The sequence below is a fragment of the Abramis brama genome (genome assembly GCF_963993115.1).
Source record: "Abramis brama genome assembly, chromosome: 14".
Classification (NCBI taxonomy): Eukaryota; Metazoa; Chordata; class Actinopteri; order Cypriniformes; family Leuciscidae; genus Abramis; species Abramis brama.
In genome coordinates this window covers 13,187,155-13,212,682 of record NC_139976.1, presented here as the reverse complement: position 1 = coordinate 13,212,682, position 25,528 = coordinate 13,187,155, and the positions used below count along the sequence as shown (strand labels likewise).

The window sequence follows — 25,528 nt, the reverse complement described above, 5'->3', positions numbered from 1 at the left end:
TATGATGGGAACCCCTGTATTAAGCGCATGACACAACCCTTTCATCTTCTATATAGAACCTTTTCTTCTAAGACTGTATAACAGTGTGAAAGAAGGACATCATTTAAACAACAGAGATATATCATTAAAATTTGCAGTAGTTCTGCTTTATTCTAACTCTTAATCGCTCAGCTTAGCAACATTAGATATTGTTGAAAATATTATGTCTGCCGATAGCTTGGATGCGGTATCTAGGCTGCAGTAATGTAATTTGTTTATATTCAGGACATATATTCTGTTTATATTCTGTGACTTCATGTATTTTCTGTGTACTGTTCCTTAACTTCTGCTTCCCACATGGTTCGAGAGGGCCAGCATGTTGGTAATCCTGCTGAACTGCGTTACTCTGGGGATGTTTCACCCTTGTGAGGACAGCCACTGTGACACAGAGCGATGCGAGATACTGCAGGTAAGTCTCATTCTTAGAATACATCACCTTTTGTAACCCCATGCACTTAAAATAGATCAAAGAATAGATGGAAAACAAATTAAAATGTAATTGGTCACAGATTTGAAGTTAGTGTTGAAATGAAATCAAACAACTGTTACAACTCAAAAACACAAGGTTATTTTCGGGCGTTTGTCATCATCTCTCGTGGAGCGCTGGGTTTCTCTAGATATCCTGAAGCATGTTGTGTTGACTGACTTCCAAAAGACACAGGAATGCCCCAAACCACATGTGGTGATAGGCAACAAAAAGATCCTCGTCTGTAATTCAAAGCAGATTATCACAGGAAAGACACTGCTCTGGTTTATCGTTGACTTGGCAACATGGCTCAGGGACTTTGATTTCAATCTGCTAAATTCCTTTTGCTTTGTTTAACAGATGAGTGTTTTGCCCTAAGGATATCAGAGAGCTATCTTTTTTTTCCCGCTTTGTATCCTCTGCTATGGATGTCTTTTATCATTTAAGGACCCAGCAACAATTCACTTTTATTCTCCATAGGGGACATTGATATTGTACTGTATATACAAATATTGGGGACATTAGCAGAGGAAATTGGTATTTAATATACTGAATGTGTATATGTAAACTACAGTTAAAAGTTTGGGGTCAGTAATATTTTTTATGTCTTTGAAAGTCTCTTATGCTCACCGCGGCAGCATTTATTTGAAAATAATTAAAATAATTAAATATTTTTTTTTAATGAAAACCAGGTATTTTCATTTTTTATGCATTAAATAAATGAATAATAAATAAACTTTTCTTGGTGAATATAAGACTTCTATCAAAAACATAAAAATCCTTCCAAACTTTTGTAATAGTAGTGTGTTTAAAACAATGATGATCCTTTTTTGTGTGAAAATTTGCTTTTCTGCAGTGCCTCATCTTCCTATACCTGATGTCTCATTACAAAAAACAAAACAAAAAAAAACACTTTTATCAGATGTATTTTATGTTCCATATACTGTCAAGTGAAGAAAATTCTAACTTCCCAAAACTATTTTTTCCCTGGCTCTCAGAAAGTTATATAACACTTTCAATCTCTCTTTCTCACTGTACTATGCAATTCCTCTAAGGCTATGGGGGTGTCATAAGCATTTGTAGGGCTATATAAAAACAAATGAGCCTGAAAAGGCCCAGCCCTAGAGAGGATTTAACCACATTAAATGAAGTGCTTAAAACACGACTTCACAGCCACTCATCCAGGCAGTCATTGAAATCAGGCACTTCAAAATACAATGTGACTGATTGTGACATGAGGTGAATCACCTCTTATTTCTGAGTTATTAAGCTAATGGTTGCTGTAATGAATGATACTAATCTGTGATCTTTACATTGTGACAGCGGGTCAAGTTCACTGTACAGAGTGCCTGTGAGACGTGATTAAAATATTCTTTTCAAAGGCATACTGTCACATAAATCATCTATCAACTGTACAGTGGCTTGCCTCTAGACTGGATTTTTAAATCAATATTGACATACTCTTGGCAAATTACCTGAAGAAATAATTGTCTAATGCACATAATCTCTCAAAAGGCTATTATATTTTGTATCTGTGGTAGTGTACTTGTGTGTGTGTGTGTGTATTCATATTAAGATATTAATTAATCTATTAATCTAATTAATCACAAATTAATTGCACACCAAATTAAGAGATTAAGAGATTCATTATTGTGTTAAATGAGAAAAGCATCAAATTGACATTACAAAAAGTAGCTTTAGAAATAAATATTTTATTTGATTCAACATAATTTATTACACAATTTTTTTGGCTACAGCGACCATGATCTTAATTTTTTTCAGAGGCTACATCTGAATTGGTATTTATATATATATATATATATATATATATTTGCAGACAAAAACAGTTTGGTTACCAACATTCTTCAAAATATCTTTTTATGTTCCACAAAAGAAAGAAAGTCATACCGGTTTGAAACAACATGAGGGTGAGTAAATGTAAATAAACCTAATTTAGATTTTTGGGCAAACTATCCCCAAAACATGAAAGTATTTTTTGGAATGAAATGAAACTCTAAATAAGAAACTAAAACTGCCAGTAGGTGACGGTAAATGTCTAAATGAGTAAGTCATCGATGCTGAATTTGGAACCACATACTCTTACTACTTTTACCACATCTTTCTATATCAGAAATAGTAGAAGTATGCGGCCCTGAAAACTTGGGATTTTTTTGCTAAGAGTTTCCAGGAACCATCATCTTTTACTCTCTAAAATGCCTGGGTGAGATTGATTCATTTCCATGGATAATGCCAAGTTTTCATTTGAATTTAATGGGCACAGATCAATTTCTTTGTTTGATTTTTATTTTGTAAACTTTTTTTCTGAATGATAGCGTAACCCAGCTAAACCCCAGAGCGTTTGGATCGTTCCCCTCCCTGCTTCTCATCGGAAATAAATGGCCTGGGCCGTTTCATCTTTGAGATCCGAGATTTCATAACGATTATCTTCTCCAACTGCTCTATCAAATCACTCTCCCTCTTGCCATATGGGAATTAGTGTGCTTTGCCAGAAATAAGATTGCAAACCTGGTCATCAGGAAATTTACAAAGACATACAATCAGCTCCCATCACTGTCAGGGAGACACGCCTGGGCTCCATAGCTGACGTGACTCAGGTTAGCCCTCGGCATGAGCTTGAAAAGAACGCCTATGGTGGAATAATGGAATTCAGGGAAATGCAATAAAGCCGGGGAGCATTCCTGCCATCTCTCTCTTTCTCTCTGTGCCCCTTCTCTTCTGCCCACACAACCACATTATCATTTATTTCTTCAGTGCTTTCCTCTGCAGTTTTGGCAGTTTTTATTTCCGGTCATAATGTAGTCACCTACATGTAATTCTAAACACAGATATTCTTTCTCCTGTATCTATATATATTTGTAAAATGTAATGTAAATATAAATGTATAACACAAAAGAAGATATTTTGAAAAATATATGTCATTGAAAAACATCAAATATGACTTCTTACAATAATAGTCAATTTAGTCCAGTGCTGTTTTAATCCCCATTGACTTTCATTGTGTTGATAAAAACATTCTTCAAAACATCTACTTTAATATTTCACTCACAAAAAATGAAAGTCATACAGTTTGGAACAACATGAGTTTACCCTCATATAATTCCAAAAGTACAGTGAGGAAAATAAGTATTTGAACACCCTGCTATTTTGCAAGTTCTCCCACTTAGAAATCATGGAGTGAAATGGAGTGGAGGTGGACATTTTAAAGGCAGACTAACAGGTCTTTGAGGGTCAGAATTCTAGCTGATAGACATGTGTTCAAATACTTATTTGCAGCTGTATCATACAAATAAATAGTTAAATCATATATTGTGATTTCTGGATTTTTTATTTTAGATTATGTCTCTCACAGTGGACATGCACCTACGATGACAATTTCAGACCCCTCCATGATTTCCAAGTGGGAGAACTTGCAAAATAGCAGGGTGTTCAAATACTTATTTTCCTCACTGTATCTGACTTCTTCCATGGAGATGTGTTGACGAATGTCTACGTTTACACTTGGCATTAACATGCATTCTGTATCCAGATGTTGTCCACATAGAACATGCATTGAATTGCTAGACTAAATATTTGTGATCGACAAATAAATCACAAAAAAATCCTGTGCTATATATGGGCACTGCCATTGATAAAGTCTAAAGGAAAGTTGTTTTACGCCACCAGACCATTTGAAGCTTCTACCTTTCGAACTCTCCCGTGGTAAAGGCCTATTACAGACCTAATTTAAATATTGTGCGGGAAACAGAAAGCCAATTATTTATTCAGATAGAGAGGCCACTGGATGTGAACAAATGTAATTGCGGCGTTTCCTGATTGGCTGATGATCCGATCTGTTTGTTCGCATGTTAATGGCAAGTGTAAACCCAGCCTGAGCTGTTCTCATAAAACTGAATGGTGACCAGGTGCTAAAAAGCACCTTAAAACTAGTCCATAAACAACGCATGAGCTATTTCCCCAAAACCTCTGAAGACTTACCATTATTATAGATTTGTGTAGGCTGATTCATACTGCTCCTATAGACGGCAACCAACAGCAACATTTACCAAATTACAGTACATCACATCTTTGACATTCCTGATCGACAAAATATCTACAAAACCTGACTGACGTGTCTTTTGGCACACATTTTTGGTGTCTTTTTAGCCTTATGACATAACATTTAAGTCGTTACCCACCAAAAATCTTCTCTCTCATTGTATATCTCACTTACACATGTTCAAATACGTTGTGTCAAAACTTGTCGCATTATATTTGAAGTCAGATATACCAATTGTCAATTGGTTGTCATGTGTATTGGTTTTGTAACCAATTGCACTGAGGCACATTTGAATATGCACATATTGAAATCACACGAATATTTAAGAGCTACGAGGGGGAAGAACTTTTTGGTCTGTTCAACATGCAATCTATCCAATGGCTTTAGAAGATTTTTAATGTGGTGGACGAGTCTTATGAACCACTTTTACATGTTCATGATGCTTTTTGTTGGTGTTTGACCTTTAAAACTTCTGGTCACCATTTACTTTCATTGTATACAAAATTGCAGCATGAACATTCTGCTTAAAGGTCACATTTACCGAATGTGTAATGTGTAATTTCATTATTTATGAAATTCAGCCATTTCAATACGAATCCGCATGCTCGGGAGTTTTGCAGGAGGTCGAAAAAGTTCCACATTCAGATTTTGCTCATGTTCAAGTTGGTCAAGCGAACTGCCACTCTAACTGATAGAAAGCTGTCTGCTTTGAATGTGGCTTGTGCAATGCTTCAGACATAGCTACGCTATTGACAATGGACCATTTTTTTGCCCACAAAATGTTGCTGAAATATCGCTAATGTGACCAAACTCTAATATGTTTGATGGAAGAAAGAAAATAACACAGAATGAAACTCATGAATGACATGAGAGTAAGTAAATGATGATAGAATTCAATTTTTAGAGTGAACTACATCTTTAAATGTTTAGTGAAAGCAGCATATATAACCAACATATATCAGAGACTACATATGCATTATTGTGTTGATTTATGGTAGTGTGTTGATTGGTGTTTTCCTGCTGCATTGTACACGTCTCTTCACTTTCCTTCTAGACTCCATGATGTCATCGGCATAGCAACTGCTCTCTGCACACATGAATTAGATGAATTAGTAAGAAGAACACAGAATATATTTTTGTTTACCCTCAGTGAATATGTGTTGCAGCTTCCTCCTCTCTTTGTGTGTGTGTTTGTGGGGGTGGACGGATAGTCTGAAGAAGTTCTGGATTTAAAGAATTGTTTGTTTTTTTTCCTCCCAAAGAAAAAGGCCATCAGTTGCACTAGAATAACCTTCTCACAGCACAGACAATACACCACTCAGCTATTTGTGCAACAAAGAGGATACCATGAGAAGATTTATTCAGTGGCAAAAGATCACCGCACAAGCACAAACACCCTCGCTTCCACACGCGCGGATGAGACTGACTCTTTCTGCAAGCTATTTTTGAATGCTTCCCCAGAAATATGAAAGAGAAGGATGACATGTATTAAATAGAAATGGGTGGATGAGATGTGGTGAGAAAAAGGAGGGGAGGAGGAATATGGGAAGAGGCTCTCTGAAACAAAGGAGATGAGAGACAGGGAAGTATAAAGAGGAAGATATTCATATAGTGTGTAGGGGGTGTGTGTGTGTGTGAGGGTGAAAAAGCACTGTAGAAAATATTTAACCCCTAAGCTCTGCTTTCTCGCTCTGTGGAGAGACCCTGGGAGTGTTTTGTCGAGGGGTTCCCCTGGTCCGCATCGTTTATCTTTGGAGGGAGCTGTTGAAACGTAGAAGGGCCCGCAGAGATTTGTAGAGCTGTGCAAGCCAAGAGCTCTACATGGACTGTGAACAAAACACATATATAATTTAACAGTCACTGTTGTTTCATATACACGATACTTATGAGATGGATCCATCTCTCTTGAAGTACTGGGGTCAAGATCAGTCAATAATGCAGGGAGTTCTGGGCCAGTTGCACTGATGGACTGTCTTTTGCCTTATCAGATTTTTTTTCACTTAATCTTATATTTAAATAATTATTTATTTCAATAATTTGCAAATTATGCCAGTTTTAATATTTGTTTATTTGTTTGTTCATTTTTATAAACTACATTTTACGTGCATTATTGGAAACGCAATGAAAAATAAATGAACACACAAAAACAATAATAAAATAGATTGAATATGTTTATTATGTTTAATATGTACAGTACTATGTTTTTTGCTAACTTTTTTTCTCTTACGCTGCCATATATATTGAGGTCGCTAAGGTATTGTCACAAAGATAACTTGTGATTACTAAGGTTATGTTTTCTAGCTGGTTTTTAGATAAGTGTATTTATGCATTCATAGCTGTCATCGAGTATAGCTATAAGCTATTACTGTAAATTTACTATAAAGCTTTATAAAACACATTTTCTAAAATATTATGCTTTTTTATTTTTATTTGTATAGATATTTTATGTAGAATTTTTATTCAAAAACAAATTATTAAATGCATATTTTTTATTCATATATTTTTGCTAAAAATACTAAGGTCACTTCAATAATGTCACTAATGTTACATTTTCTAGCTGGCTTAGAAAGTTTGCTTATGAATTTATGGCTGTCATCGAGCTATTAGCTAATGCTGTAAAATAAAAACCTTGCAATTATTTTTGAAGAAAGCGTTTAATGAAAAACATGTTAAAACATAGTTTATATATGCCTATGGCCGAATCACAGCTGTGCTGATATAGAGTGATATCACACGGCTTGTTAAAAAAAAAATTCTTACGCTGCCAGAAATAGTAATAGTCTAGCCTGACTGGAAAAATGGAAAACATCCTTATTTTGAGTAGAGTTAATGTACAGGATATTTTTGTTATTAGTAGTGAAATTATTATTATTTTGTGTTTATGTGTTCACCATATGTTCGCATTAAGGCAGATAATTAGAGAACATTAGGGCATAGTCTTAGGAGATCAATCTCTGTCTGAATAGACAGTCTCCTCCCTCAAACCATTAATGTAAAATGAAGTCTCACAGATTCTCCCCTCATCCTCATCCTGACAGTATTGTTTATGGATGTGTCGTGTGTTACCATTAACTTTGAATTGGCAATAACTGTAGTACTCTATAACCCAAATGTCCACTATACAATACAAGCAGATCAGGGATGAGGTAATACATTAGTGCTTGGCTCTGAATAATATCCAGCGCGACAGTAAATGCTCTCCACTGCGGCTTAATTAACATTCCCTGCATTATCAGAGTGCAAGAGCTTTGGCTAGAGGGAATCCCTCACTTAAGAGCTTTGACTAATGTCCTCTCTGGCTGAGAATGCCCAGGTGTCTTTCAGTGACAGTCAACCTTGAGGAAACAAGGGTCTCTGTATGAGTTTGCATGGCCGCTGATGTCTCAATGACCCAGCCTTTATGGTCTTTACTCAAGAGCTGACTCTGACTGAGCTTTTTGCATCTAAATATTTAATAAGGCATTTACTTCATAATGTTCAGAAATGTCTCCTTTTCTCTCTTAATGCTGTATGTATTCATACTACAAGCTCCTTATTGCAGATCAGTGTCTGTATATATTATACACAGCAATTTTTTTTTTCTTTTAATGTAAAACACATTTCGAGTAACACAAGCGGAGGACTAGTACAGGATTTGTGGGTAAAGACTTGGGTGAGTTGGCTGTTTGTGCCCACTCACACTTACCGTGTAAAGATGAGTCAAGGCTTAAAGCCTTCAGCTCATGGACACACACACCATGCTGTGACATCAAAGTGGAAATTTAATATTCATCTGCATATGCCTTTGGAGAGTTTATTTCTTTATTTATAAGTTGTCCTTAATATAGCATGAGTCTCCCGATGAAGAAAAGAACATTTTTGCAAGCTCTGAATTGGCCAGTGCAGGATTTTAAGCTTTTTCTAACCCTTCGGATATTTCTCTCTTCCCCCCAGGACTTTGATGATTTCATCTTTGCTTTTTTTGCCGTGGAGATGGTAATCAAGATGGTTGCACTGGGCATCTTTGGGAAAAAGTCTTACCTTGGAGACACCTGGAATCGGCTAGATTTCTTCATTGTGTTGGCTGGGTGAGTCCTTCTACAATGACTTTACTCAAACTTTTCTTTGAGTGAAAATCTGTCTGTCTGTCTGTCTGTCTGTCTGTCAGCTAGATAGACATGGTTACTATGAACTGTCATCTTGTGGAAATTAAAGAGCTAGATTCTCCTTTTATGTTCACCAGAAGAAATAAAATGTAAAGTAAATAATGACAGAATTGGGATACAGCTTGTTCCTATTATCACCTTATTCTTCTGAATGAGTCACGTCACACATGGTTAGCTGTCGATACCTAATTCCTTAGTGTGTCTTTGTGAATGTCCGAATAATCACTTGATCAGTGATCACTTTCTACGTTTATGTGTATGTGTGAATCTCTACTCTTCATGCTGTTGTGTGAAACACTTTAATGTGAAGCACTGATCAATAAACATGGACTTGTAAACACTATAAAACAATGAGACGCACAGTTAGCTGTGTAAATGTGTACCCTGGTAAATATAGTAAAGAAAATGTGCATCACTAATAAAGATATACAAATGTTTGCAAAGGTCAGAAGAGACAAGCATTTTAGTGAACAAAGAATTGCAGGTTGTTAAAGGAGCTGTATGTAAGAAATGTATTTCAATTAATCATAAAATGGCCCTGATATGTCACTAGACATTAAGAAATCATGTTCATTTCAAATACTTATATCACTGACAACAGTAGTCCGGCCAGGATATTGTCATTTAAAAGTGAAGTTGCAGCCCTCAACTGATGTTGATGTTGTCATGTTGTGTTTTGGCCTGATGCCCCACCCTCCACCTATCTACCAATCACGAAGTCAGAAGTGTTTTGGCATCCGGGTTGCCAGCTCTGTTCTAGTTGAAAGCTCCTTGTAGCAGCCTACGTTCCTGCTGGATCCTGCAGCCTATCTGGCAACCTCGAGTCGGGGGGGGGATACACTGCTCTACAGTAATTCGAAAGTGATTGCAGTACCAGTTTTGGTCACAATCTTACATACAGTTCCTTTAACCATAGCACACACACACACACACACGGCATGACTTGGCATGATGTGTGCTTTCGAGAAAACACAAGGACACTCCCCTTTTCCATTCCATGAAAATGCCAGTCCCGACTGAATGGCAGCATGGGCTTTATTGCCAGCTTTACTACCTCTGACATAACCTCATGTGTCTTGTTGGTAATCTCACAGGATTCTTTGTTGAGATGGAAATCAGCCCAGCATACGGAGCATATGGAAGCACATTCAAGAGACATCAGCCAAAGTGTGTCCACAAGATAATCATACAAGAGTGACAGACTGCTGGCTTGCTCCATTTTTGGCTTAAACTTATTTCTCACTGGGTGTTTGAAATGTCTCCAGATGAAATACTTACCATCAAATCCTTTGGTAATTTGCGACAGTCTACATCATCTTACGGTCCTCAGCAGTTTGATCGTTTGTGGTACCTTCTGAAGAATCTGGCAAATGTTTGGTTATTGGCTTTACAAAAAAGTACTGAGTAGTACTATGGTACTGTAATAGTATCATGTGGTTTACCATGGTTTTTGATATATACCATGATTCTGAAATGGTATTTACATGATACTCCAAGATACTTCCACTACTGTGGTATATGTCCAAAAAATACAATGGTATAATGATACTGTATGTCCAAAAACAGCAGTGCTTGGAACTTTTTGGTACCAGTGTAGTAGCCTACCTTGTCAAAATCATGGCAGCACCACAATACTTGTTTGTGATGTCTCTGTTTAATTTATTTTTTTGGGCTTTGGCAAAAATTGGCAACCAAAGTAACATAAAAAGAGTAATTAATTATAAGCCAGAGAACTTGGAGGCATGGTTTATATGAACGATTTGTTTCAGTTTAAAGGTTAACATTTAGTGATTTTTTTTTTCTTTTTCTTTTCTTTTGGAGAACATTCTGACTCCAATAAATCACAAGTCTAAAACTCATTTTAGCCTGCTTACTAAGTGAATAAATTGGTGCTGGTGGTTCAACTGGATGGTTTGGTTCCCAAACCCCCCTTCACGGAGACATTGTTTTGCTGAATCTTGTGTTCTTTTCTATCTGAGGTGAGCCAGAGAGCTTATAGAAGTCTAAAGATCTTGGCTGCTGTGCTCTGGATCGAATGTCTTTCTGTGTCTCATCTGCAGAGACATTGAGGCGAGCCTTCTCACTTCTCAATCTTTCAAAGCAAACCCTTAGAGAATGCAGACCCTCGATACAGCCCACCAAGACGAGGTATCAGTTTCAGACACCCGCAGCGGTTTGGCAACTTCTGCTGAATCACTTTTAAATGAGTCTGCCCTTTTCCCATCCAGTCTTCACACACTGAGTTTAATCCACAAAACTTCCCAAATCCACAGGGCTTCTACAGGGATTGCGACAGTGTCTTCAGTGATCGTTTCAATGCTTTTTAAATGCTCTATGAGACAGAAAAACTTTTATGATTTTTAACAAGAGATTGGGTATAAAGGCATTTTTAGAATTTCTTCTAACGTACTTTGCCATAACCTTGATGGAAGTGAGTTTTATGACTTTTTCCATAATGCTCTACCAAATATTGCATACTTTGACAAGGAACCAATATGTTATTATTTCAGGCATTATTCTCTCATGCATTTTCTCTCTACTACAGGGCTGCACAAAACTTTGGCCTAGACAGGAAAAGAACACAAGACAAATTTGGTATTTTCATTTTTGCTTAAATATATTTTACTGGAAAACCTTGTGATTTATGTTTAGTATGGAAGCTTCATCATCAAGACCAGACCCAATAGTCTTAATCTTCTCTCTTCTCCTTCCTCTTTCTCATTCTATTTATTCTACAGCCTCTTCCACATCCTCTTCCACATCCTCTTCCACAACCTCACCCGCACCCGCACCCGCACCCGCACCCGCACCCTCACCCTTTCCCTTCCCTTCCCCTTCCCTTCCCTTCCCTTCCCTTCCCTTCCCTTCCCTTCCCTTCCCTTCCCTTCCCTTCCCTTCCCTTCCCTTCCCTTCCCTTCCCTTCCCTTCCCTTCCCTTCCCTTCCCTTCCCTTCCCTTCCCTTCCCTTCCCTTCCCTTCCCTTCCCTTCCCTTACCTTACCTTACCTTACCTTACCTTAATCCTTTTCACATCATTTTTTCATCTTCCACTTCCACATTCATATCTACTTCATTTTGTATTCCTCTTCCATTTTTACATGCACTTCTGCTTCCACATCTACACCCCCTTCTCCTCGTTTTCCTCTTCCTCATCCTCTCCCCCCTTTCCCCTCCCTTTCTCTCACTTAGGTTTGCTCTTTGCAGAAGAAAGGTAGTAAAGGTTCTGATAGTCTGCCTGGAAGCATTGCAGGTCTCTGTCTTCTGACTCTGACAGGTCTCTGAGAAAGATTCCTCAACTCATGGAAACTCACTGCTTATTTTCGGTTAAACCCAGCAAGCCGACCTGAGAGTCATACTTTAGTGTGTTATTTGAAGAATCTTTTTGTCTTTCCCATAATGGCCTTTTCAGATGAAAGTCTTGGTGAGAAAATGATGATAATTTACTTTCCTTCTGGGTTGTTTGACCTGGCATGCATTCTGTTTCATGTAGACAGCTGTCAGTTTCTGGTCAAGTCAATAGTTCTAAGGCTAGCACAACCTGTCAACTTAATTGTCATCATTCATGTCAAGAAAGCTGACAGTTACTGTCTTCTATGTGATTGCCACCAGAACATGCTCAGTCGGACTTCTTTAGAAGCTTTCACAAGCCCATCACTCAAAACCTTCAACAATAGCTAAGTTTATTTTTTTTCTTTTCTAACAACTGAGAATAGAGTTTAGAGGCAAGTCTGCTCTAAATTGAAAAGCTCCTGAACAGGTCATGACCCACATCGGCAGTGCTAATGGAGTCTCCCTGTGTCGGAATGAGGATTCCGTGTCTTGGTATAGGAGGCTTCAGGAATGCTTTTTGGCTGGGAGGCTGTTGATGACACTGGACAGCATCCAGCACTTTCATCTTAGGAGTTCTTCATCTCATATTTGTATATGGAGACGCCTGGAACTGATAACGCAGTCATTCACAGGTACTAGCAGATGGCTGAGAGCTTCCACACATCCATCAGATCGAGATCTATTTTTTAACCTAAAAAGAAAGGATGGCAAAAACATTTGCTTTTTACTGACCTTTTTGTAACAGGATTTGGTGAAGCAAAAGCTTAGAAATAATAAAGTTTGATTTGATTTATTTTATTTTCACAACAAAAACATAAAAAACAGTGTTATACGTTTCACAAAAAAAAAATGTGATGGACAATTGCCGAAAAACCCTCAAGGGGCTTAATTAGTGGCAATCTCCATAGAAACAATTATATTTAACAAATTAAAAACATATTATAAAACAATTAAAATTGGATTTAGAGCACAAACCCATATGGAAAATTCAGACAACTTAGTAGCAACAATTTTACTCTCTGTTTAAACTGTTCTTTAGAAACCTCAATACGTGATGTGGGAAGACTGTTCCATACCTTTGACCCTCTGTATAATATACTAAACTGTGTTTGAGTTGTACGAGAGTAGGGAGGCCTAATAAGACAACTACTACGAGTCGGATACTGGTGAAATTCATTATTAAAAATAAAAATATTACAAAAGTGCTGGGGAAATAACTTTTTTATAGAGCTATAAACGAATAAAGCAATTTGAAGTTGATTCACTTGATAAACACTAAGAATACTTGCCTGAGCAAACAGTGTTTGGGAGGGGTGTCTACGATTTACACAAAATATTATTCTTAAAGTTCGCTTCTGAAGTCGAAAAATAGATTCCAGTTTAGTTGGGTGGGTACTAGCCCAAGCAACATTACAGTAATTGATATATGGGTACAACATTGAGTAATACAACATAACTGCAACTTTTTTGTTAATCAAGTGCTGGATTTTTCCTAATATACCGACCACTTTGGCTATTTTTGTACTTATGGCACTAATATGAGGTTTCCAGGATAAAGAGTCATCTAGTTTAACGCAGAGGAAACGAGCAGATCTAACATTGTTAATGGAAAGATTATCAATTTGAATTTTCATTGAAGATTTAAATGTGTCAGACTTAATACCGAACAATATATAACTTGTTTTTTTTTATGTTGAGTGACAATTTGTTGGACTTGAACCAAGTACGGTAGATAACTTGTCAAGTTCTTCATTAACTACTTTTATTAAAATTTCAGGGTTTTTATGGGAATAAAATACACTTGTATCGTCTGCAAATAAAATTTTAGAAAGTTTATCTGAGACATTAGGGAGGTCGTTAACATATAATAAAAACAACAAGGGACCCAAGATGGAACCCTGTGGTAAGCCGCACTGAAGGGGAAGGGGAGGGGATTCTGTCCCATTATAGTTGACAGTTTGATACCGGTCTGAAAAATAACTGGTGAACCAGAGTAGTGACTTGTTTCGTATACCATAATGTGAAAGTTTTTTTTAACAGAATGAAATTGTTAACGGTATCAAATGCTTTTGAAAGATCCAGAAAAATACCTCAGTCAAAAAATGGACAAGTGCCATGTAAGTGGAATGTTGTTTCCTAAAACCATACTGGTGTACATATAAAATATTATTTTTGTCCAAATGTTGAATTAATCTTGTGTAAACAAATTTTTCAAGAACTTTAGACAGGACTGGTAACACAGAAATTGGTCTATAATTGTTAAAAATAGCATGGTCATCTTCTTTATAAACTGGTGTAATTTTTGCTATTTTCAACTCTACAGGCACAATTCCTTGGTCTAGGGAAAGATTAAAAATATAAAGTAATGGTTTAATGATATCAAGGTAAATTGCTTTTAATATTTTACTGTCAATCATATCATGTCCTGGTGAACAGTCTCTTAAATTGATAATTATATCTCTGATCTCATCCTCAGTAACAGATGTAAAGTTAAAATCCTCAGACATTGGAAAATTCATGTATTCTAGTGGTCCAAAATGACTAGATGGAATTTTAGAAGCTAATGTTGGACCTACATCAGAAAAAAAGGCATTAAATCTTTTGGCAATTTGTTGCGGATCTGAAACAATAGAATCGTCAATCTTAAATTCATTTGGTAACTGCTTTTTAGAATGTTTTTTGTGAAGAATACAATTGATGGTTCTCCACAAGGAAGATGCATTGTTTTTGTGTTCGACTAATTTCTTATTGTAATAGTGGGTTTTTGCTCCTCTTATGGCATGATTTAATCTGTTTCTGTATTTTTTGAATTGCAACAGATTAAATGGAGTAGGACAAAGAATGTTTTTTTTATAGAATCTATTTTTGATTTTCAGGGACTTTATGATAACTGGAGTTATCCACGCAGTACACCCAAAAATCATGCACTCACTCATGTTAATTCCACGTGACTTTTTATGATGCCTTAACATTGCTTTTGCGTGTTTTTTGAAGCTTGAAAGACTCATACAAACTGTAATTGTATTGCTCAGTAGAGTTTGTCATTAACCACCTTTTGTATTCCACAGAAGAAAGCAATCATACAGATTTAAAACAACATGAGGGTGAATAGGACGAGACAAGGACAAAGCATTACGAACAAAGGTTATCAAATGTTTCCTCAAGAAAAAAGCCTGTTGCAGGTCCCCCTTATTCATTTATTTTTCGACCCATCAGAAGAACGCTCTTTCGCTGAGGCGCACCGAGCAAATCAGGTTTCCTCTTCATCTATTCGAGTTATACGTCTGCATTAACTTCCATTATGATAATTGTTCTAAAACAGTGACCCTGAGCCCCAGAGTGGGTCAGTGGTGACATAGTATACAGTCAAGGGGAAAGATAGATAGGAAAAAGAAGGAATGAACAAAATCCTGACTTCATTTCTCATTAAAATGGTGGGAAAGGTACTATTTTCTTTCTCAGACATTGTTTTTCTTTGGATAGGAAGTCACTTGTTTGGCTTAGGTGTTGAGGTATTGTTTTGAAGAACACTTATTTGAGAAAGAGAAAGAAACTTGTCATTTTGCTGTTCTGAATCCGAGGCTAGGGGCAGATTATCCTGTTCCGACCGCAGTAAATCAATCAGTCTCGTCCCATAAAAACAGAAGAGCACCCCTGACGGCAATTGCGTCTGAGAGCTTGTTAAGAGAGAAATATATAGAAAAGCACAAGACAGAAATATAAAACTGAAGAGAAGTATTGTATGTTTGAATCTCTCTGTCTGTATCTGTTTGATAGGTGAGATAACTAGACAAGCCCCGTGGAATCAAAATAGAAATGTTGTAGCTTTTTGTCCATAACTGTTAGCTCTGAGGCAATCTATTTGCTAGTCATTTAAAAGTTTATGAAACTTAGCTAAACTGGAGACAAATGCATTTCTATGTACACTACTGTTAGTAAGGTATTCTCTTATGTTCACCAAAGCTATATTTATTTGACTAAATGTCAAAACGGTAATATTGTGAATAGTATTACAACTTTAAATAACTGTTTCATATTTTAAAATGTAATTTAGTCATTTGATGGCAAAGCTGAGTTTTCATAAAGCCATTACTCCAGTCTTCAGTGCCACAATCATTCTAATATGTTGATTTAGTGTGGAAAAAAACTTTTTTTATCACAGTTGAAAACAGTTAATCGTGCTGCTTAATTTTTTTTTTTTTTTTTTTTTTTTTGTCAAACAAAACTGTTGCTAACATGCTAAACTGTGTTAGTCTTTAATTGTCATACAGATGCACTGTTTAAATTCATTTGTAGATGGTCTAAAATGACATAACAGAAATAAGACAAAGAATTTGATTCACGTGGACAGACTGAGAAGGAAAGTGAGGACAGCGGATGTGTGCGTGTGTTGTTAGGGGTATCTTCCTTCTCTATCTTAATGGAGAGCTGATTGTTCGGAAGTGAACCTCCTCTGAAACTCGCCTCATTAACCTGCCAGGTGGTGGAAGACACCAAGCTATGATTGAACTGAAGCCAGGACGGCTGCTTTGAAGACCACAAGGGACTTGGAGAGGATGGAAAGAGAGCGAGAAAAAGAGAAGCATAAAGCATCTGAAATGCAGCATATTCTCGGTTGCTGCTTTTTTTCCATAAACCAACCAATCTTGCATTGATCATACAGAACAATATAACGTATGAAATGGAGTACGTCCCAAAAGAGCTGGTATTTCTAATGCTGCAGGAATTTAAATGTCTTTCAGTCCTTTCAATAGTCTGTTGTGTAGCTGTTCAAACAAGACACAACAGCACGCTAGCTCTCCCGGGTGCAGCCGGAGATCGAATCGAGCGGATTTCTTATGGATGAGGAAGGCCACATTTGTTTTGGATCCGAGACCCTTGACTCGCTCATACTTTTCCTATTATAGTGACCTCGCAACTGGCATTGTATACGCAGCGTGGAGCCGTTGTTGATTGTGCGACAATGTTGTCAAGAAACACAGGGATTCTGGGAAGGTGTGTCATCCTTCACCACGACCGTGCCAAACACAAACAGATAACAGAAGAGAGGTCTAGGTGCTGACTGGACAAACGCCCAGGCCTGACACTTCACTTTTTGTTTGTGTTCGCGAGCAGCCATATTAGTGATTCATATGCGTGTATGAAAGAAGTAAGAGACTTGTTGACGATATCACATTTACACACGTCCACCTTGTTTAGACGCATCCTGCGTCCCTCTGGGACATTTTTGCTGAGTGTCCTCACGCATGTCCTGTCTCTCTCCTTATTTACAGGCGTTTTGTCCTTAGAGTCTCTCTCTCTCTCTATCCCTCTTATCCCTCTCTCTGAAATCTGTCCTTTCTCCCTATCCACTTTGTGTTTTCCCCTTCTCTTTTGATATTTTCGTGTTTTCTTCGTTCCCATTCCTTCAAATTTTAGTCTTAGTCACCAGTGTTATTATTTTTGCAGTCCAGTTGCCAGCTGGTTTCCATCAAGCCCAATCAGTGCCTTCAAAGCTGTTCTGCACATTTCAGGAGCAACAAAGTCAGAACACATTTCCTCACTGCCCTGCTTGGCTAATGGGGCTCGCACTGTTTGCACGTCACCGACTTCACTCGATCCATATTTGAGAGGGATGGAGAAACACCCCAGATCACGCAGCTTTAATCTAAGCAAGTCACGTGACCACGAGGACCCTCATTAACATGCGCGTATGCTTATCAGCATCAGCTTTGCTTAGAAACTCGATACGTATACTGTACTAATATAGTGTATTTTAAGTTGTTGTATGGCCAGAAACAGTTATTGGGTTTGCAATTACACGGTTGCAAGCTCACAGGCACATAGAGACACACACTTTGTTTATTTTCTACAAAAACATGCAATTCTTTTATGTGCCTCACTCCGAAGTTCACATGTGTGGAGCAGCTGTGCATGTGTTTGTTTGCGAAAGCTCTACATTAACCTTCCTTCCACCTCTCTTTGACCTAATTGAAAACGATTCAGTGTAATTGTTTGATGAATCCTGATAACTTTCAATTGATCTACAGTATGGCGTTGGCAGTTCGGCAGAAAACACGCCACTAATGCGTCTGGGCTGTCAGTGTTTATTTGAAAATATTGCTGCCCTTTTATGCTATTCTGCCATAGTAAGGGATACATATAGAGGATGTTCATCAGCTTGAAAATCAAATTGATTTTTCACTTTAGGTGGTATTAAAAATTCTAATAAAATTCAAAATGTGGATTAATTAACAGATTCCCCTGGATAATGTGTGAATGCATATATTCACATACTGTATCTTGCTTTATTAAAAGTTTAACTCTTTTTGTTTGTGTGTTTACAGGATGCTGGAATACTCTCTCAACCTGCAGAATGTTAGTTTCTCTGCTGTCCGAACGGTCAGAGTATTACGACCTCTTCGAGCTATTAACCGAGTGCCCAGTGAGTACAATATCAGCAGCCATGTTCGAAATGCACTTGCACACTTTGTATTAAACCATACACTGTAACTTAATGAAGGTGGTCTGTTATATAATAATATGTGTACATGTATTAGTTTATATTGATTTACATCAATGATGAGTAAAAATGTAACGTTACATTGAAAATATTTACAAAAGTGAAATAATAATAATAATAATAATAATAATTTAAAAAGTGGTGATGTTCACTTAATAAGGTTCCTTTGGTTAGTTAACAAATTTGTTAACGTGAACTAAAATGACCAAAAATGATATTTAAGCCATGATTTACTCACCCTCAAGCCGTTCAAGATGTCAATCTTTTTTCAGACGAACACATTTTCAGTTATTTTAGAAAATGTCTTAGATCTTTCAGTGGTTATAATGTGAAGCAATGGGGTCCAGCTGCTTCAAGTCCGAAAATGTACATGCATCCTTCTCAAAAATAATCCATCCGGCTCCAGGGGGATAAACGAAGGCCTTCTGAGGGTAATCCGTGCGGTTTTGTCGTAAAAATATACATATTTAAAACTTTATAAACGAAAATAACTGGCTTCCGGTGGCGGTCGGCGCACGTTCATGGAGATGGATGCTGGCATATGACGTAGGACGTAGCGTAGGAAGCGTCGTGACGTAGAACGAACGTTGAGTTTTGTTTTGCTCTGCTCTCTGGCTGCGCTGTCACGTTCGTTCTACGTCACGACAATTCCTGCGCTACGTCCTACGACATACGCCAGCATCCATCTCCATGAACGCGCGTCGACCGCCACCGTAAGCCAGTTATTTTCGTTTATAAAGTTTTAAATATGTATATTTTTACGACAAAACCGCACGGATTACCCTCAGAAGGCCTTCGTTTATCCCCCTGGAGCCGGATGGATTACTTTTGAGAAGGATGCATGCACAATTTGCGACTTGAAGGAGGTGGACCCCATAACTTGACATTATAACCACTGAAAGATCTAAGACATTTTCTAAAATAACTGAAAATGTGTTCGTCTGAAAAAAGATTGACATATGCATCTCAAACGGCTTGAGGGTGAGTAAATCATGGCTTAAATATCATTTTTGGGCGAACTATCCCTTTAAAAAAAAAGTTTTATTTGGTAATATTTATTTGACCTGACCTAACGTGAACTTTGAGCAGTTGTGTTTTTATTAACATTAATAAAGATTAATAAATGCCAAATGTATTGCTATTTGTTAATGTTAGTAAAGGCATTAACTAACATTAACTTATGAAACCTTATTGGTCGAATCAGTGGTTTTAAATGTGCAAAATCAATGTATGATTTTAATCTTAATTGAATGAATGTTCAATTAAGGTGCATTTGTATCACTTTCTGTTGTACAAAATGGGAACTTAACTCTGAACTTAAATTTATTAATTCCCTGCATTCAATCAAAGAGTGTATTAAATTCTGAATGTTCTATGTTGAATTGCATTATTTAAGCACTGTGGTCAATTAATGTAATTTAATCAACATTTGAAAGAGAAATGTAGCCTGGGCGCAGTCATATAGCAGAGGAGTTCATGCCATTTTAGGGACTTTAGATTTATAGATCATTTTCCTCTTCATTGCTTTTTACGGCTTCTCTCTTTCCACACACACTCACACACAGAAATAATAATAGAGACTGGCTCACACACATTCACTCTCTTTCTAAGGCAGGGTGATGATATTTCATTGGCCACATCATTATATACCGGATGTTTTAATCACCCTCTGTGCCAAGGAGATGCCCGCGGTTCCCCCGCGGCTCTTATTTCACAAGCAACTATGTCTGGCCGATCCTGCTTGATGTCCCTATTTGTGGAGGGTAGTAAAATGTATATTGAACAATGGTAGTATTTAGCTGGAATGTTTTGACTAGCCCTGACAAGGTTTTGGTGAGGGTAATTTGTGTGGGGTCCCGTTCAGTTCTCACCTCTCTGGATATGGTTCAGTATATCAGTCCGACAGACAAACAGCACCCATATATAATCACTGGAGATGGCCATGTTTCTCATAGTAGGCTCGGGGGGTCAGAAATGGCATCCAGCTGCATGCCTTCTAGTTCGTTTAGGAAACAAAAGTGCATCCATTCATATCATCATTATTGCCTAATTAATACCTGTGCCAATCAGAGACAGGGGGTGAAGTGGTAGCAGACAGCCTAATTCATTCAAGATAATTGAATGAACCTAATTCAAGAGCCACCCAGACTAAATAAAGGCCTAATGTTTGCATTAATTTAGTAATTATTTTATCTCTAGCTCGCCTGCTGCGGACCATCACTGGAAGAATTAATTTTTTTTAATTATTTTTTTACAGCACAAAAACAAAAGAGGGAACAAAAGCATAATAGGAGAATCCTCAAATCATCAATCATTAAACTGTCAAGCTGAAAGCTATAGCTGCATTTCATAAACATTTTTAAATTCTTTTGACAGAAAAAGTATTAGAATAAATGGCCAAGTATTGGTGGGCATTCCCACTCTACATGGCAATTTTATACAAATAGGGTCTGGAAGTATTTAATTTAATTTAATTGAATTTAATTTAATTTTATTTTATTTTATTTTATTTTATTTTATTTTATTTTATTTTATTTTAATTGATTAATTAATTAATTAATGTATTTATTTATTTATTTATCTATCTTTAAAAAAAATTGACATTATTTTTTTATTTTTATTTTTATAGTGACTAGTTTTAAGAAGTATGGGGATGAGTGAGGCAGTGCAAAAAAAATGATTCAGGCAGTGCAATGGACTATAATTTCTGTAAGTGTAGTCTGCTTTTTCTGTAATATATATTTTTTATGTATTTATGTGCTTTTAGTAAATATTGTAAATAGTTTATAATAATTATAATAATAATAATAATAATAACATATTTAGATCAAGGTGTCCTTAATTGTTACAGTGTAATTAAACATTTAAGTACTGATTAATATTCATTAACTATATGTACTTACTAGGTTTAGGATTAGGGTTTGGTTTAGGGTTAGTTGCATGTAATTATGCAAAATGTATTATTATTACTATAGTAACTACATGTAACGTGTAACAAGGAGACTAAAAGTTTTATCTATTTTCTTTTCTTACAGTAACTTCAGTAACCAAGTCGAATGGTTGAGCTTGTAATTTGCAGACTTGTCACTTCTACTGTTTCACATCACCTTTTTCTATGTCCTCTATACCTCAGTGCCCTCTGTCTTTCTGTTCTCTTTGAGAAGCTGTCTTAATCAACATCACATTCTGTTGTTCTGCACACCCATGGTTTGATTGATGAAGGGACAGGCCAAAACTGTCAGTCGATGACAAACATGTTCCCTCACAAATCAAAATACTCAACAGTGCTGTGATGTACAGCTGCTTCACTCCGCCTTGTCTTTGGTGTGCAGGTGCGAAAAGCGATCTCTTAAAAGGTCTGTAATATGTAGACCACTAAATGCCCTTTTACTCCCCCTAGAAGGTGGATTAGTCTGTCAGAAAGTCTAGAGCTTTTTACACTTCATCTTGCGGATTAGAATTCACCATGATTCCGTCGTTGAGGGCGGTTGGAGGTTAATTGGAAACCCGCCTCGCTGCCCACTTGTGTATTCTATTATTATTTTGGGCGAGGAACAGCATCATGTCAAGTGTCCGCCAGTGGTGATGGTGCGGTCATCTTTTTCAGAAGGCCAGCAGTAATTGGAGTGGTGGACATGTAGACTGGTAAAAGACATGAGGGCACTATTGGAGGGAAAGAGATGCAGACACAGAAAGAAAGGAACTGATAACTCTGCCTATCGCATGAGTGACTATTTTTATGAATTATGGAGATGAGAGGTGAGGCAGTGCAACAAAGAGTGAATCACACAGTGAATTAGACTGTATAATTTGTGTAATGTGTGATTTATAAGAGAAATGTGGACCAGGTGGATGGCTTGACATTTCACTATTCTGATGGATTAAACAACAAATCAAAACAAAATCTTTTTAACGATGTTTAAAATGCATGGTTGCCCTTCAAGTATACCATTTGGGATACATTTCAAAAGAATGATATGGATCTTTAGAAAGGAAATTGGCCTCCCTGGAATTATAAAAATATAATAAAATTATGAAATATGTAATAGGCCTAGTGATAAATATACACAGGGTGGGCAAACGTTTGGATTATTTTTGAAGTTATGTTTCACCAAGGCTGCATTTATTTGATTAAAACTATGAAATAATATAACAATAAAACAATAAATAACAATAAAACTCTATTTTAATACATTTTCAAATGTAATTTATTCTTGTGAATGCAAAACTGAATTTTCAGCATCATTACTCCAGTCTTCAGTGTCACATGATCCTTAATCATGTGACACATCATTCTAATTCATTAAATCATCCTAATATGATGATTTGCTGCTCAGTTATTAATAATGGTTGACATATATATATATATATATATATATATATATATATATATATATATATATGTGTATATATATATATATATATATATATATATATATATATATATATATATATATATATATATATATATATATATATATATATTGTATATATGTATATATATAATTTTTTTTCTTCTTTTTTTTTCTTTTTTTTTCTGCTTGGTGCTTAATGTTTTTGTGAAATCATGATACATTGTTTTGTCAGGATACTTGATGAATAGAAAGTTCAATAGAACAGCATTGTATTTCAAAATTGATAAGAAGAAAGTCTTGAGCACCAAATCAAATGCAAATTAGAATGATATATCTATGAGATATATTATACTATATATAATTATATTGTGTGTGTGTGCGTATATGTCTTATGGCAACGCAGATGAAGTATGGATTTTAGTTATAGTGCAAAGGCGCATCAATAACCCATGGCATGGATGGAAAGAAGACTGGCAGTTTTTAGAGATAAATCAATGTGTGATAACATTACTGTTAAATATCTTTTTAGCATCAGGCTATTCATTTTACCAGCTTCTCCTCAATGAGCTTTGTGTGATGCAGAAATGAAATCAGTCACAGTGGTTTGAGTGTTTTCCTTTTACAACCTTATTGAATTAATATTGAGAAGATTAAGCTTCTCATCTCTTTAGTGAAGTAAGAGAGTGCCAAGTATCAACACCCTGGTGTTAAAACGTATCAGCAGAACAACAGTGGAATCGACCCCTGTGTTTATGTGGTGTTCATGTCCCCTCAAGCAATTTTAATTAAACGTACAGAGAAGCTGCTCTTTTATTATCTGTGAAAGCTTATGAGAAATAAATAGATAGCATGGTTATGATCTCTTTTTTCGCTGTGCTTTGTTATTGAGCTTGTTTGGTGCATGTGGATGACTCCAAAGGGCAGAGAGATCCCAGGAGTCTTCTTCATAACACAGGGACCCGAGCACATTGTGTGGCCCTGGAGACTTTCTCTTTTAACATAATAGAATGGCTATGGCAGGATATTTACAGTCTCCCCTTGGGGAATACTCTCTCTCTCTCTCTCTCTCTCTCTCTCTCTCTCTCTCTCTCTCTCTCTCTCTCTCTCTCTCTCTCTCTCTCCCCCCTAAATAATCTTTTCAGGAGGAGTTTATAAATGAGTTAAGCCACCTGCGTAGAGCGAGACCTTTGCATTAGTGAACTGCTATAGACTGACATAGCTGAGTCAGATAAGGAAACGGGTAAACAAGGAGTCTTTTTGGGGAAATTAACTAGGTTTCATTTATGTCAATATGGGTGTTAGTGCAGTGATAAGGAAAATAAGGACTGGCATCTGTGGAATAGTCATATAAAGGGGAAGTATGTCATTTTTATGTCCTCCCATTTTCAATGAAATAAAAGTAACTTCAATAATAAATTCTTTTTCGAATGTAATTTGTGTACAATTTAACATCAAATTGTTGATTTTTTTTCAACTTTTCAGCTTTTCAGCTTTTGAATTGTGCTTTTTATTGTAAAAATTGTATGTATATATATATATATATATATATATATATATATATATATATATATATATATATATATATATATATATACATATATATATATATGTATATATATATATATATATATATATATATATATATATATATATATATATAATAAAAATGTATAATAAAAATGTATGGATTTACTTTTTTAAGACCTTGATAATCGATTTCATCATGGTACTTCTTTATCCTCGATTTTCAAAACATTTTGTTGACAAAGCTGTATGTTTGAGAGGTCTATAATATCTCTTTACCTGTTGGAATTCCAAATAATTTTAATGACAGTTTCCCCGATGGTGCAGGACCGCCTTTTAAATAGACCGCCACTATTTAAAATCTGCCATTATTGTTCATGAGGCGCAGCCAATAGTAAATGCCATGTGACTGTTGAATCTGACGTTGCAAATGTTGCATAGTGTAATATATTTTGGAAAGTGACACAATTCAATGAATTGCATACATAATTTGGAAAATCCTAAAATGAGTTCACAAGTGACATTAACGAAGAACGTAGACTAAAGTTAGCTCAATCTCATTCTCAGACAGCCCATTATCGTATTGTGAGGAAACTCACATGAAACTCACACAACTCCATCTTCTTAAGGGACCAAGATTCAGGAAGGTGATTTTCTCCAGGAAATACACTTCCCTGTGGGGAATTACCTCTCAGTTTGTAAGGGACACCGATCTGTGCCGCTGTCACTGATTCAATGCTTGTTAAGCCCTGACTTGGCAAGCTTAGCTAAATTGCTGTGCTAGGGTGAACTCCACAGTCATTTGGAGTCACTAATGACCGAAGTTAGGAAGTGATTTTCTGTGCAGAAATCTCAGAGCAGTGGATTATCCACGAGAAACGCATCGTAATTGGAAGAAACACTCCGCATTTCAGAGACCTCGGTTGTTGTTCTGAACTCACCACTTCCTAATTACAAGTTAATAGATACACGCTGATAAACACTCGCAAAACTGCACTGCGTTTCCTAACTTCCCCCGACACAAAAATATTTTGAGGCCGTGTTTCTATCAGGGCGTCTCATTAGTGAAGAGTGAATTTAAGGAGCTAAAACCCATCTCGAAGAGGACGGCT

The 25,528-nt window shown here is 36.5% G+C and overlaps 1 protein-coding gene across 1 annotated transcript in view; it reads left to right on the top strand.

Annotated features, from left to right (window-relative positions):
* The first annotated feature begins 341 nt into the window (after positions 1-341).
* cacna1g (calcium channel, voltage-dependent, T type, alpha 1G subunit) overlaps positions 342-25,528 on the top strand; it is a 128,650-nt gene continuing 103,463 nt past the window's right edge. Inside the window, exons 1-3 of the mRNA XM_084134731.1 lie at positions 342-448; positions 8,496-8,629; positions 18,362-18,459. Coding sequence (XP_083990857.1) covers positions 356-448; positions 8,496-8,629; positions 18,362-18,459 — 325 coding nt within the window. The 5' untranslated portion in view covers positions 342-355. The remainder of the gene's footprint in view (positions 449-8,495; positions 8,630-18,361; positions 18,460-25,528) is intronic.